Raw genomic sequence first — 14,156 nt, 5'->3', positions numbered from 1 at the left:
AGACCCACCTGCTCTAGAGTGTGTAATATCTCTCAGCAGTTTGAGAAGAAAATAAATAGATATTTTGCTTGTGCTGCTCAGAAGGAAGGAGCAACAACTAGATCAGAGATTGGAGATGAAGGTTAATTTTCTATGAAAAAGAAGCTGCCTTTAACGGGGGGGGAGGGGTAAATGCTTCCGCCCATATCAAAGATGGCGTTGAAGCAGCACGGCGGGACGTGCCCCGCAATGACGTCACTGCCTTCCGCTACAGTCATGTGACGGTGCTTGCAATCAGGTGACTCGTGGAGCGAAGGTCGCGGCTTTTCCCGGGGTCGCAGCAGCGTGTCGCCCTGATTGTGGTGGTGGGTGTCCTACCCGGTTCCTTCGGCCCTCCCGACCCAGGCCAGCCCGCTGCTCCCACCGGGCCTCCTATCCAGGCAGACACACTCGTTGCTTCCCAGTATGACCCATAAATGATGACCAAGTGCTGGAGAAACTCAGCAGGTCTGGTAGCGTTTGTGGAAAGAGAAACCAGTTAATGTTTCCAGTCCAGCCTGGGTTTTTTTAAAACTGGGGGTGGGGGAGGATGTGCTTTACATGATGGGCTTGTGTGCTAATGAGAAGAACCTGTTGGGAATATAACCTAGTGTGACTTTTTTAAAAATAAATTCCTGATGCAGGGCTTATGTCCAAAATCAGATGCTGCCTGATGTGCTGTGCTTTCCCAGTGCCACACTTTATGCTGTGTCAAGGAGTGCATAAAGCATGGACTCCTGGTCAACATCTGATTAAAAATAATATAATTGGTCATTAATTTGATTGCTGTTATTGGACCCTGTATTCTGGTTTGAAATGCTTGCCCATGTAACAGGGTGCATTTTCATGAAAAGTAATCAATGGGTTTAGTGTTTTTGAAGCCTTCTGATTATAAGTATACTGTGTAGAAGCTGGTCCATGTGGCTATTCTTCCTCTCTGAGCTGTGATAGCAAAACTTCAAACCTGTTGTTGTCCATGTTTAATGATTCTTGATTTTTTTTTCTAGTTGCAGCAGTCTTTCATCTTTAATATACTGTCATTCATTCCTGAAGAAGGGTTTATGCCCGAAATGTCGATTCTCTTGCTCCTTTGATGCTGCCTGACCTGTACTTTTCCAGCAACACATTTTTCAGCTCTGATCTCCAGCATCTGCAGTCCTCACTTTCTCCCTGTCATAATTACCCCTTTACTTTGTCCAAAATGGTGCACAAAGGGACTTTGTGTTCAGAATGGGAGAAATTTGTGCAAATGCAGATAAACTCTGGGAACACAAGATCGCCACGGGATTGGGTAGGTGAGTGGGAATAGGTTTTGAAATGAGACTGTACATAACCGATGCATAATTGCAAGTTGCTGCTGCTGTTTTTGAGTCATTTATTGAAATGTGGGCCCAGCAACTTGAGCCCAGTGATTCTGACACTCCAATGTTATAGTCTTCTGTGAAAAAGCAAGTATTTCTAACTGTAGAATGAATATATAAATTAGACAGACCAATCTGTAGCCTTCAGAAGACACCTGGCTAAGTATTTGAAAAGAAAGCCTTCTTTGGGCAATTGCAACTAGAAGATACTGGACAACTCATTTTACAGAACTGATGTGAGAGAAAGTGTACTGATGTGCTGCTGTCATTGTGGGATTTCTTCCAGTCTGAAATGTACTGTCTTTAATGGCTGCTTTTCCCCTCTCATTGTCAGCTGCACTCTTCCCTCCTTGAAGTTGTTGACTCCCTTGCTGCATGTGCTCCCATACCTTGTTGAAGTGTAGTTTTTGCTTTGCTTCCTTAACAGTGAATGCTGTCTGTCCATTTTCAAGTTAAGTAGAAATTGTAATTATAATTAGATCTAATCTATGGCTAATTGTAGCTGTCCTTAATCTGGCCAGATTGGTATTAATCAACTCTGCACATGACCATCTTGATCTACCTTGTCTAATCTTTCTGGTGATGTATCTATATCAATTTTAATTACAAAGCATTCATCTATAATTCAACATGAAGGTTTAGCCCATTGTGTCTGTCAGTTCTTTAAAAAGGATTGCCCAGTCCCTTCGAGTTGCAATTGCCTAGCAAATGTTTCCTTTTCAAATACTTAGCCAGTTGCCTTCTGAAGGATGTGTACTAGTCTGTCTTGTTTACATAATCATTATACTGTTAGAAATACATTTTCACAGAATACTGTCATATTGCTGTGTCAGAATCATTGCGCTCAAGATGGAGGGCCCACATTACAATAAATGCATCAATGTACAATTGTAAGTTATTGTTGATATGGTAATGTAGAGCCTCATTTACAAATCCAGTCCCACTCCCCAACCAATCATGTGCTGATTTTGTGCTCTCGCAGTTTGCCTACATTTGTACAAATATACAGTCATTTTCCTTCCTCTGATGCAACTGCACGCTGGTCATCAGTAACTCCAATTTCCTACATTGCAACAGTGAATACACTTTAAAAGTATCATTGTCAAGTACTTCAGGATGTCCTCAGGTTGTAGAATTTGTTATCCATCTTTCTTCCTTACCTGCACTTTGAACATACATGGGATTTGTACCAGATGAGTCTCTGTTTCCCTTTCATCTTTTAAGGCATTCTTTAAAGCTTTTCATTTCCAGCCCTAAAATGATGTGGTGTTGGACTGGGGTAGACAAGGTCAGAAGTCATTTGATGCCAGGTTATAGTCGAACAGATGCATTTGAAATCACAAGCTTTCAGAGCGCTGACCCTTAGTCAGGCGCAGTAACAAAGAGGCAGCACTCCGATAGCTTGTGATTTCAATAAACCAGTTGGACTAGCCTGGCTTCTATCTTGCCCTACATGTAGCTTGATGTCAATCTTTGTAATGTGCTTGTGGTGTTAAAGCTGCTAAGTAAATGCTATTTCCTTTTTTCTATTCAAGTTGTTGATAGCAGGAACTGATCCCCTCATTTTTACGTACAAGGGTTTGCTAACATTTTCCATGTAAGAATGTGCATCCAGTCACAAGGACCCCAAACCCTATAGTCTTGTCACTGAACATCAGGCCACTTGCTACTGTCTGCGCCTGTGTTTTAGTTTTTGTTTGCCTGTTTCAAGTTGGGAACTTAGAGTTTTGGAATTGACTTATCCGTGCTGATAGCTCAATTGTGAATAAGTTCTGAAAAGAAACTTGAGATGTATGTGAAACAGCAGGGACAGGGTGTCTGTCAAGACCATTTGTTTGGTGTAGGTCAATAAGCCAAGAGATTAAACTCAATTTATAGTCTTCTGTCACCTAAATACCAGATGGTGCTTGTTTTGTTCCTTTACTTGTAGCAGTCGCATGAATATTAAAAAAAAAATTCTTTGCCAGTTTAATGCCTCGAAGTCTCAAACATTTTTTAAAGCATTTCGCATACAAGGAATTGTTAAAATACAAAAATTCATTTGGAGGTGAATGTTAAACATTTTGGATAAGTTCTCAGAAGGACAAAATGTGCAGGCAGTTCATTCAACTGAAAGGGAGAGGAAAAGGGTTAACCTTATGGGTGGGATTCTTTGAAGCCAGCTGACTCAGCAGCTCTATTCTGTGCAGCGCTGAACATAAACCAGCTTGGACATGACATTCTCAAAAGATCCATTTGTTCTACTCAGTTAGAGAGAACCCTCAGTGCTTCTCGTTTGGAACTGGACAGTGAACAATTTCAGCAACAAACTGGTCCACAGAGGCTCCTTGTTGGAGGGGAACTGACCAGGCACATCAGCCTGATTGAAGCCCCTCTGTGAGCTTAAATGTTTACCCAGTGTGATACAATTTATTTCTCAACTACCACTCATCTACTGAACAATGGTGAACTATCTCCAGTAGCACGTTCCTTGGCCTAGGTTTTAGCCACGGCATGGTATTCACGCTGCCATCTTGATCCATGTAATCCCTCGAACTTCAAGAAATCTGGTTTCTGAGTCCAAGCAATCTAGTCCCTAACTGTTCTGATCTACTGCTTAGTCTTATTTGAATTATTGCACCCCTGTGATGAGGGGTTACTTCAGTGCTGTTGCCCCTTCTGTAAATAAATCCTAAATGAAAGCACCAAGGTATGTTGGTATGAGCACCTTGAAATGTATGCACCACCATAGTGGATGAGGCTTTTCCACTTTATGTACTCTCACCTGCCCTCCAGCCCTACCCCCTCCCCCAATAAAATAACTGAAGAACACAGAACATGGGGCTCACAATGATCAAATATGAACAGCCCTGATTGAGTGTGATTCTCTTATTGGAACATGTTTGGGGAGTTAGTATTATTCGACAATGCTGGGGGAAATGCACGATGACTGTAACACTTACTAATTGCCTTTGCTGAGCTGCTGTTAATCTCAGTGCCCCTGAAAGATCAGAGCCCAGAGTGATGATGGTTAGCTTTGCAGCCCTGCTTCAGTTGAAAGTGAGTACTTGGTGGGAGGGAAGAAGGAGCACAAAAGTAGTTCTGAAGTCGTTCTGAAGAAAGGTGACTGGACCCGAAACATTAACTTTGCTTTCTGGCCCCAGATGCAGCAAGACCTGCTGAGTTTTTTTCCAGCAATTTCGGTTTGTTTGTGGCACAAGTACACGCTCAACTTGCAATGTATTCTATTTTGCAGTAATCCAGTGCCATGGCAGTGTCAAATTCTGAATGGTCCCAGAAAGTAGCAGCATTCTATGCCAGTCCGTCACATTTTCTTGCCAGCACAACAACTGAGAACTTTGTTTACGATCTCCTGAGGGTCCTGGCAGATGAGAAGATCAGTGAAAACGTAAAGGTATGACACCACCCTGTCACTTTGCCTTCCTTTCCTGATTTAGTGAAAGATTGCTGTATTGAGAGAGCGCATGGATTGACTTTTGATGCTTTAATTTTCTCTGCTAATTTTGTAAATTCACAGTTTAAGATGCAATCTGATACCTCAACAAAGTGGCCATTTGTCACGTTTCAGCCCAGAGATCAGCAGGCTGTTTTAATCTCGCAGCTGAGGCCTGTCAAAGCATCATCCACTGTATACACTCATTGTGTTCTTTTCATCTGGGTAGCAGTTGGGTGGGGGGGGGAGGGGAGGTCAACTGGATCCCCTGTCTATTGCCCGGGCTAATGCTGATTTCCCAAACGCTGACCAGGTGTTGAAACTGGGATCTTCCTGAAGTATGTAAAGCTCTCACTGCGCAGCGTGACAGCTGAATTATTGGGAAGATGCCTCCTTTTGCTGTAAAACTGTTTCCAATTAACAGTGTAAACGTGCAGTCTGTCAGGGATCAGGTTCTGAGTTAATCTCCTTATTGGCTTTCAGAGGTCACTGAATCAAAATCTTTAAAAACCAGTGGGCAATGATAAAGGAAATACTTTAGATTATACTGGGATAGTGGTGCTGCCATTGCAAAATTCAGGCAATGAGGTTGCATTGTCCTGTAGTAATCTTTCATCTATTCCTTACAAACATTTTAAACAGTTGAATCACTCAATTAATCTTTTTTCTCATTTGTCACATCTAAGTCCTTAATATATTTGTTTACTTGCCAGGGTTTGGTTGGTTGGTTAGTTGTCTGGATAGCTGGTTTATTATACAGAGCAACAATAACCGTGTGGGTTCAATTCCCGCATGAGCCGAGTTACCATTAAAGACTCTCCTTCTCAACCTCTCTCCCCTCGCCTGAGGCATAGTGACCCTCAGATTAAACAGTCATCCATCATCTCTCTCTAATGGGAGAGCAGCCCTTTGGTCCATTAGGATAATGCTGACTTTACCTTCTGTCGTTCTCTGTATCCTCAATGCGTTGACATTAAGTCTCATCAGACCCCCTTCCCATATCAATTCATTCATCCCCAAAGTGTAACTTTCAGGAGTTTATTAATGCTAGCCAGCGTCTGCCCAGTCTTTGAATCTACAGCCTTTCAGAATTCAAGTTTGGTATCAGCTAATCACTAACTCTTTATTTATCTCACATCTGTTCTCGTGACCTCATCGTAGATTGCGTTCAGTGGGATCTGGGCTTCTCAATTTAGTCACCTGATCTTAAGAAAGATGTGGCAGAGAGCTGTACAATAATTGGTGCTCAGGGTCTGTAATATTTCTTGTCTGAATTTGCATTTCAGATACAGATTCTCGGGATAATTCAGGAATTCCCAGGATGGCTGTTCACCAGCTCTCGGGTGGCTGAGCAGGCAGCAGAGTCAATCTTCAGCATCTACTCACAGCTGCCCTTTGTACCCAAGTCGGTCAATCTGAAATGCCACTTGCTGCTTTCAGTCACCACTATAGTCATTGCCACTGATCACCTGACCAGCAATGTGAAAATATTGAACAATCTGATGACCCAACTGTTTGATGCAGTGTGTGACACTAATGATCGCAAATACGGGGGACATTTCAGGCCCCTCAGGGTCCTAGCGTGCGACTGCCTTCGAGAATTTGAAACATGTCACCCAGGGCTCCTGTCAAGAAAACTGGAACTTCTGCACACCCTCCAGCAAAAGGAAGTCAGTCCGCTGCACCAGGCCTACACGCTGCTGTATATCCAAGCGTTGAAAAATGCAGTCCGCGCACTCTCGGGGTCGCGCGATGTGTCAGATGGAGCCATCCGAGAATTGTTGACAAGGAACGAGGAAATCAAATGGAAGGTGATGGAAAAGCCACAGGATTTATTAGCCATCACCACAACCACCGATCTGACTCCATTACCGTCGACCATTGAGACAAAGGAGTTGAAGTCTTCAGTGACTCTGCTGTTGGAGGAGTCCTTCCTTCTAACTCCAGTATCCCAAGCTGCTTTGTTTCACGAATTGATCCAGGTGGTCCTTATGGTGCGCTCGCTTTCTCCAGCCATTTTCCGATCCCAGTTACTGCGTTTGTTTGGGACAATGGATATCTCCTTGATGCACAGCATGCTGCACATGAAGGCCAGCTTCACTGATAGTCTCTTCAGTGCCGAGGATGAGAACTTCCTGTTGAAGCGTCTGGTCTGCATGGCCCAGCATCCACTGCTCAGCAATTCTGTCAAGCTCTTCTACATGGACTGCTTGCTTCACTTTCCTGAAAACCGCCCCATTAACTCTAACCTGGAAGAGAATCTTCCAGTTTTGTTCACGCCAAAGATGGCGGCTTGCCTTTTCCCCACACTTTTTAACGACAGCAGCACAATGATGTCTCGTCTCAACCTGGTGAGTCTTATGTGCCTTGACAGTGCTGAGGAGGAAAGAGGACTTGCTGAGATCTTTGACTACCTTGTGTCCTTATACAAACTGGTGGATGCCAATGGAAGCCGAGGACATACTGTGACGTTTTTCCAAGCCGTGTACATATTTGTGAGTTGCTTCCATGCCAGTGAAATGTATATGTCGGAGCTGACTCAATATATGGTTAAGCTGTACCAGAGGCATTGCACCTTAGCTCCACACATGATTAATCTCATAGACAGCATTCAGCACCTCTTTGAGGATTCCAAATGGCCTGTTTCACTGGGGGAGGCTTTGCGCAAGCTGATTGTGGAACTCCCACCAAAGCAACTGTCTCCTCATAAACTCATATGGCACCTCAAGGTCCTAGCAAGAGTGGCCAAGGAACCCACCATATTGCAAAAGACAACAGTTCAGTTTTTACTGAATGTTGTTCAAGCTTCCGACCTGTGCAGGCAGGGTGATTGGAGAATGGGTAACTCAGTGCTGTCAGTGTGCAAAAGCATTCTGCATCACCAGAACGTGGAGCCCATCTTCAGTGACCTTGCAGACCTCCTGCAGCACGTTCATGCCCAGTTCCAGGACATTGACATTCAGGACCATGCCCATTTCTATTATGCCTTACTCACCTGCCTCTCCCACGAGAAGCTCGCAGGAATCGTGGCACCGGGGACAGGGAACTGTATTCGGGCAAAGGCGCGATCACTCTCATCCCTAATGTCAGAGAGTGCAGATCACTCCATCTCTGTTCTTCCAATAAAACACCCCGTACTGAAACTCATTCCAGTCCCAGAAGAAGGCTTTTCCAATCTCGGTCCTGCCGGAGACACAACCGTGAAGGACTTTGAAGAAGATTCCTTACAGAACTACTTGAACCAATTCCAAAATGTCGGATTTGCTCCTACTATTGTGATGAAATTCCATTTGACTTTTGCTGAGGAAGTCGATCCTGAGTATCACAAAATCTACACTGTGCATCTCTGTTTTGACCTGAGGAGTACCCACTACGAGCCACTGAGTGATCTCCATGTACCCTGTCTCTTCCTAAGCAGAAACCCTCATGTTTTCTCCTTGGCTTTCAAGCCGCATCTACCTTTTCCCGTCACTTTACACACGAGAGCAGTCTTTACCAGGGAGGACGGCAGTACGTGTTGTAGCCAGCTTGAACCTGTTGACATCGGTTTCGCCCGTTTGTTCCTGGCCCTTCCCGTTCCGACAAATTGGCCGCTGGAAATGAAGGCTCGACTCTTTAACCAGTTCTGGGAATCCTTGCTCCAGACTGGATCCAGCCAGTCTGTTCTCAGTCGCTTCTGCTTTACGACAGTTCAGAGACCGCTGAGTGAACTCGTAAACCTGCACTTTCAAAAATATGTGGTTTCGCAGCAGTCAGACCCAGAGTCTTACAAGGTTTTTCTGTTCCTACCCCCTCGAGTCCACCTTTTGCTCAGTCTGGAGCAGGCGCACGATATGGCAAAGGTTGATATTGTCACTGATAACTGGCAGCTTTTACCTTTCATTAATGCTTACCTGATTGACATAACGTCTGAAAAATAGCTGCTGCAAACTTGTCATCTGAACACAGTGCAGCCATTAAACTCTTTCTGTTTGGTACCACTTTAAATGTACTTCCTTCTTCAAGCAGCGAGGTTGTCTTCTGAGGATTACTGCTGAGTGTGTAATAACTGAGTTGTTGAGTGTGCAGAATTTTGAGACCATTGCTAGGGTAATACCCATTCTGTTTCCTTTTAATGCAAGTGAGTCTTAAAGGCCTAGAATTTACTCAATGCGGGGAGATTTGATGCCCTGAAAATTCCCAGTTTGGACATTTCCCAGGCTGGGGTGAATTAGGCGCTATTAATTCAGGTCATTATAGAACCTAAGTAAGAAATGCTGGAAGGTTGGATAACATCAAACTGTCCAGATTTCTAGTTGGTGAAACAGTACCGCCCTTCGACAGTCTATAGATCAATTGGAAAGGATAGGATCCATGTTGGAAATGATACCTGTTGTAACTGCAGAGTCTGTTGCTTCCTGTCCAAACTTACACAGGAAATACATTGTGTTAGGTAAGGTACAGGAGGGCAGTTAGTGCCACTGTAAGTGGATTGTATTTGATACCTTCAGAAGTGGAGGGATTGACGGTGATGAGGAAAATAAATTGTTCAACTGCATCACTGCTACCGCACAGCAGCAGTGACCCAAGTTCAAGTCCACCCTCAGTGTGGAGTTTGCACATTTTCCCCATGTCTGCTTTGGGTTTCCTCTGGGCGCTCCAGTTTCCTCCCACAGATCAAAGATGTGCAGTTTAGGTGAATTGGCCATTGTTAAATTGCCCATATTGTCCAGTGATGGACAGGATAGGTGGATTAGCCACGGGAAATGTGGAGTTAGGGTGGGTCTAGGTAGGATGCTTTTTGGAGGGTTGATGCAGACTCAATGGGCTGAATGGCCTGCTTCCACGCTAGGGATTCTATGATCAATCAGTATTCGCCAATGTTTGCTATTTTCCTTTTCACCTAATTTTGATATTGTAAATATGGGGAAACAAATATTTTTATATAAAGCTTGGTATTTCTGTTATTTGTAGTTTCCTTGTAATTTTATCCTAATTCTGTCACATTCTGAAGGGAAGCCATATGAGAGGGTGCCTATAAAACAATATATAAATCCAGAGTTTGGAGCATACAAAGCCTCTGCTTTGATAAAGCCCCATTTCTTTTTTCTCCTGTCTGAGATACTAAACCAGAGAGGTGTCCGGCCTGCTGCGTTAATGGGAAAATTGCCTGCTGTGGTAATGCATTGGTCACTGCTCAGTCTGAGTGTCTCTGAGCAGCTGTCTGACTCCCCTTCCACACCAAATCAATCTGTCTTTGTACTGTTCCCAGGATAGAGTTGGAAACCATGGGAGCACAGCTGACTTTAGGGTGAAACGAATACAGCATGAAGTTCCAGTTGTGGCCTTACTGAAATAACCATTTAGTTCTATCAGCATCTACACGAGCTAAGATCCTCTATGTGCTCCCATTGATCTGTGTGAATCAGCGGTGGGGTAATCATTGACTACGTTACATAACTCTTCACTTATCAAGGCATTCTCTTGAAAAATGAACAAGTGAATGGCGATCAGTTATTTCAGTGAGTTGAAACAGGCGCAATGTGTGTAAATGTCCTTACTGTCTCCAAAGAGAGGGGCCTCCTTATTAATAAATATAGTTTCCAGTACATGGAAACGTGCTACATCAGTGTGAATCCAATTGCGAATTCTAGGCAGCCATACTACTGTTTCTCTCTCCGGTCTGAAAACCAGTCACACTATTCTGTTTCCTGTCATTCAGTAACATTTGTACTGATTCTGCCAATGCCACATTTATTCTACACGGCTCAAATTTGAAATCTGTGATGTGACATGTTATGAAATATCTTTTGAAAGTCCATGAAGGCTGTATTAATTTTACTTGCTACATCTCTCCCCTACCTGTGCAGTTTTTGATACTTAAACACAAATTTCCCTCACTGATCCTGCGCTGACTTTCCCTAACTATTGAACCTATGCTAAAGCAATTTTTAATTTTATCCTCGAATGCTATTTCTAAATGCTCACTTCTGCTACCCCCCCCCCCGACACAAATGCACACATTTAGCTGATAGGATGAATCTAGCAAGTACAAACCAATAACCCACTTTGAACAATGGTATAATATTTGCAATTCTCCATTCTTTGGCACCACCCATTATCGAAGGAGAGTTGGAAGATTATGACTCAAACTGCCCACCCTTCAGCATCCTCCAATATATTCCATCTCGTCATAATTTATAAAGGTTTATGGCAATCATCCTTTTAAATACCTCCCTGTTTATTAATTTTCAGCCTATGAGGAATCTTAATTATCCCCTTCAATGACTTTGGCAGCATCTTCTTTGATAAGGATATAAATTGTAAGGTTTGGATCTTTTATATTTGATTAAATGTGTCTGATTTCTGTCCTGTGTGTTTCCTAGAGTGTGGTGCCTGACAATCAAAAACTAAAGTGAAGTAAACAATTATAAGCATCAGATCTGACATTTTAAAGCATTGAATAAAACCCCTGTCCTATGTGTAAGGAATCAAACACACAAACTCATTTTATACCTTGGCTATCTCTCCTGTTGTGTATAGATCTCCTTTCTGAACCCTGACTGGCACACATCTCCACTTCCTTCCCTGCCTCCCCAAACTAAGTTAGGTTGCTGTTGCTATGGCTGTCAAAAATTGGTGATCGTCCTAATTAGCACACTTTCTAACAACACATTTGAATACAGTGACAGCCTAGATTGTGGAGCCATGTCACAGTATATCAAAGCCTTCAGGCAGAGGATCTGGATTTTTTTTTAGAAAATGGGAAGAATAGCATCACAACCACCTGAAAGATGTTAACCCACTCTTTACTGGGCTTGAGAAAGTTAGCCCTTGACTCTTGTAACCAAAGCATTTTTTAAAAAAAAGTTGTCCATCATTTATTGTGAATTGAGACATACTGTTCCTGTCCCAGTACAAGTGTTTTTTTTTCCTATGAGCCTGTTGTAGATCTTGTTACTTGACATTTGCAGCATCTGACTAGGAACATAGAGAGCATTTGTTCTTAACGAGTTGGAGATTTGCTCTGGAAGGAAAGCCCCCCCATTTAAGATATCTATGTCATGCACAGCTGAAGCATCTGCAGCCACCTTCAACAGAACTACCAAGTGGATGATCCCTCTTGGCCTGCTCCATAGATACCCTGCATCACAGATGCCAGTCTTCAAGTAATTGGAGTTTACTCCACCTACTATCAATAAACAGCTGACAGTACTGGATTCTGCAAAAGTTGCAGTCCTCGTCTGCAATATTGACAGTTGTCATATTGAAACCTCACAATGAACTTTGAGAGGAAGTGGTGGATGCAGGTACAGTAAAACATTTAAAAGATATTTGAATAAGTACATGAATAGGAAAGGTTTAGAGGGATATGTGCCAAGTGCAGGCAGATGGGACCAGTTTAGTTTGGGATTATAGTTGGCATGGACTGGTTGGACTAAAGGCTCTGCTTCTGTACCTAACAATGTAGAAAATTGTGCAGGTCTGTCCACAAAAACCAAGGCAATCCAATCTTAGCAATTACTGCCCCAGCAGTCTGCTCTTGATCATCAGCAAAGTGATGGAAGGTATTACTGACGGCTGTATCTATAAACTGCTAGCTTATGCTCAGTTTGGGGCTTGGCTCGAGCTGCCAACTTCCTGACCTTGTTCCAACCTGGCTATCTACATTCCCTAAAGAGCTGAGCCCCAGAAGTGAGGTGAGAATGACTTCCCTGGACAGTGAGATGGAATGTGACTAAGAATGGCATCAAGGAGCACTAGCTACACTTGGAGTCAATGGGAATCCTTTTGTGTATGTGTATTTGGGGGGGCGGTGAAGAATCTCTGTCGTCGAAGTCATACCTAGCACAATGGAAGATAATTGTGGTTGTTTGAGGCCAAACATCTCAATCCCAGGACACTGGTTCAGGAGTTCATGTTAGGGCCTAACACCTTAGGCTGCTGCAATACAGATGTTCCCTCCTGTATTAAATCAGAAGGGAGATTTGCAAACGGTGTTGAATTATTGCACAGTCTTCAAATATTGAAGCAGTCCGTGCCCAAGTGCAGCAAGACCTGGACAACATTCAGGTTTGGACTGACAAGCAGCAAGTAAGGTTGACATCATTTCAGTGGCAGGCAATGACTGTTTCCAACAGGGAGAATTGGACACTACCCCTCCATGATTGGTGCTTTATCATCACTGAATCTCCCAACTGTCAGCATTTTGGTTACTATTTACCAACCATATAAATGCTATGATTACAAAGTAGATCAGAGGCTGGGAGTTCAGCAGCAAGTAACTGCCGCACCTCTTCTCACACACACACACACCCCAATAACTCCCCTCACCTAGCTTCACCAAAACTCAAGAAGCTTGACACCATCCAGACCAAAGTAGCTTATTTGATTGGCATGCTTCAACATTCATATACTCCACCATTGGCACATACACATAGCAGTATGAGCCATCTGCAAGGTACACTGCAGCACCTCATCAAGGCTCCTTCAATAGAACCTTTCAAATTCATGACCTGTACAACCTGGAAGGGCAAGAGCAGTCGATGCATGGGACCATCCCCAACTGAAAATTCCCATCTATCATAAACAATCCAGACTTGTGTATCTATCACTGTTCCTTCATTGTCATTGTCAAAATCCTGGCACTACCTCCCTAACATCACTTTGGACTTTCAAGCAGCTCATCATCACCCTCCCAAGCAATTAGGGATGGCACCAAATAGTGACCTCAGCAATGCTCATACACCACAAACAAGAGCATCATGCTCGCGCAGTTCAGGTTGGCTTGACAATATGGCTCCTTCTCCTGTGACCTCTACAAATCTGCTTCAGCACCAATCTCAGAAAAAATCTCAGTCTGCACTAAGTGCTTTTGAATCCCTGTAGAAAGGAGAATGTGAGGACTGCAGATGCTGGAGATCAGAGCTTAAACACCAGAGGTGTTCTCTGAAACGTTCCGCACGTAGGCGGCCTGTCTCCCCAATGTATAGGAGGCCGCAGCGGATGCAGTACACACAGCACCTCTGGGACACCCGCACCAACCAACCCAACCGCCCCGTGGCTGAACACTTTAACTCCCCCTTCCACTCTGCCAAGGTCATGCAGGTCCTTGGCCTCCTCCATTGCCAGACCATGGCAACACGACGCCTGGAGGAAGAGTGCCTCATCTTCCGCCTAGGAACCCTCCAATCACAAGGGATAAATGCAAATTTCTCCAGCTTTCTCATTTCCCCTCCCCCCTCAACTTTTTTCAGTCCCAACCCTCAAACTCAGCACCACCTTCTTGACCTGCAATCTTCTTCCCGACCTCTCCGGCCTATCACCTTCACCTTAACCTCCTTCCACCTAACGTATTCCCAGCA

At 43.8% G+C, this 14,156-nt stretch overlaps 1 protein-coding gene across 5 annotated transcripts; it reads left to right on the top strand.

The window, feature by feature from the left end:
* The first annotated feature begins 225 nt into the window (after positions 1 to 225).
* Positions 226 to 9,470, top strand: ap5b1 (adaptor related protein complex 5 subunit beta 1). Of its 5 annotated transcripts, none has more exons than XM_043675615.1 (3): positions 226 to 277; positions 4,615 to 4,773; positions 6,099 to 9,470. In XM_043675615.1, the coding sequence occupies exons 2-3, from the start codon at positions 4,627 to 4,629 to the stop codon at positions 8,730 to 8,732; spliced, it is 2,781 nt and encodes a 926-aa protein (XP_043531550.1). In that variant the 5' UTR covers positions 226 to 277; positions 4,615 to 4,626; the 3' UTR covers positions 8,733 to 9,470. The 5 variants fall into 5 exon arrangements, with proteins under 5 accessions (XP_043531550.1, XP_043531548.1, XP_043531547.1 ...); XM_043675613.1 differs by having other exon boundaries at positions 259 to 344; XM_043675612.1 differs by lacking the exon at positions 226 to 277 and adding an exon at positions 284 to 442.
* Positions 9,471 to 14,156: the final 4,686 nt, after the last annotated feature.

This window comes from Chiloscyllium plagiosum, chromosome 34 (assembly GCF_004010195.1).
Source record: "Chiloscyllium plagiosum isolate BGI_BamShark_2017 chromosome 34, ASM401019v2, whole genome shotgun sequence".
NCBI classification, from domain to species: domain Eukaryota; kingdom Metazoa; phylum Chordata; class Chondrichthyes; order Orectolobiformes; family Hemiscylliidae; genus Chiloscyllium; species Chiloscyllium plagiosum.
The sequence above is the reverse complement of the archived record's forward strand: the minus strand, read 5'-3'. Positions and strand labels throughout refer to the sequence as shown.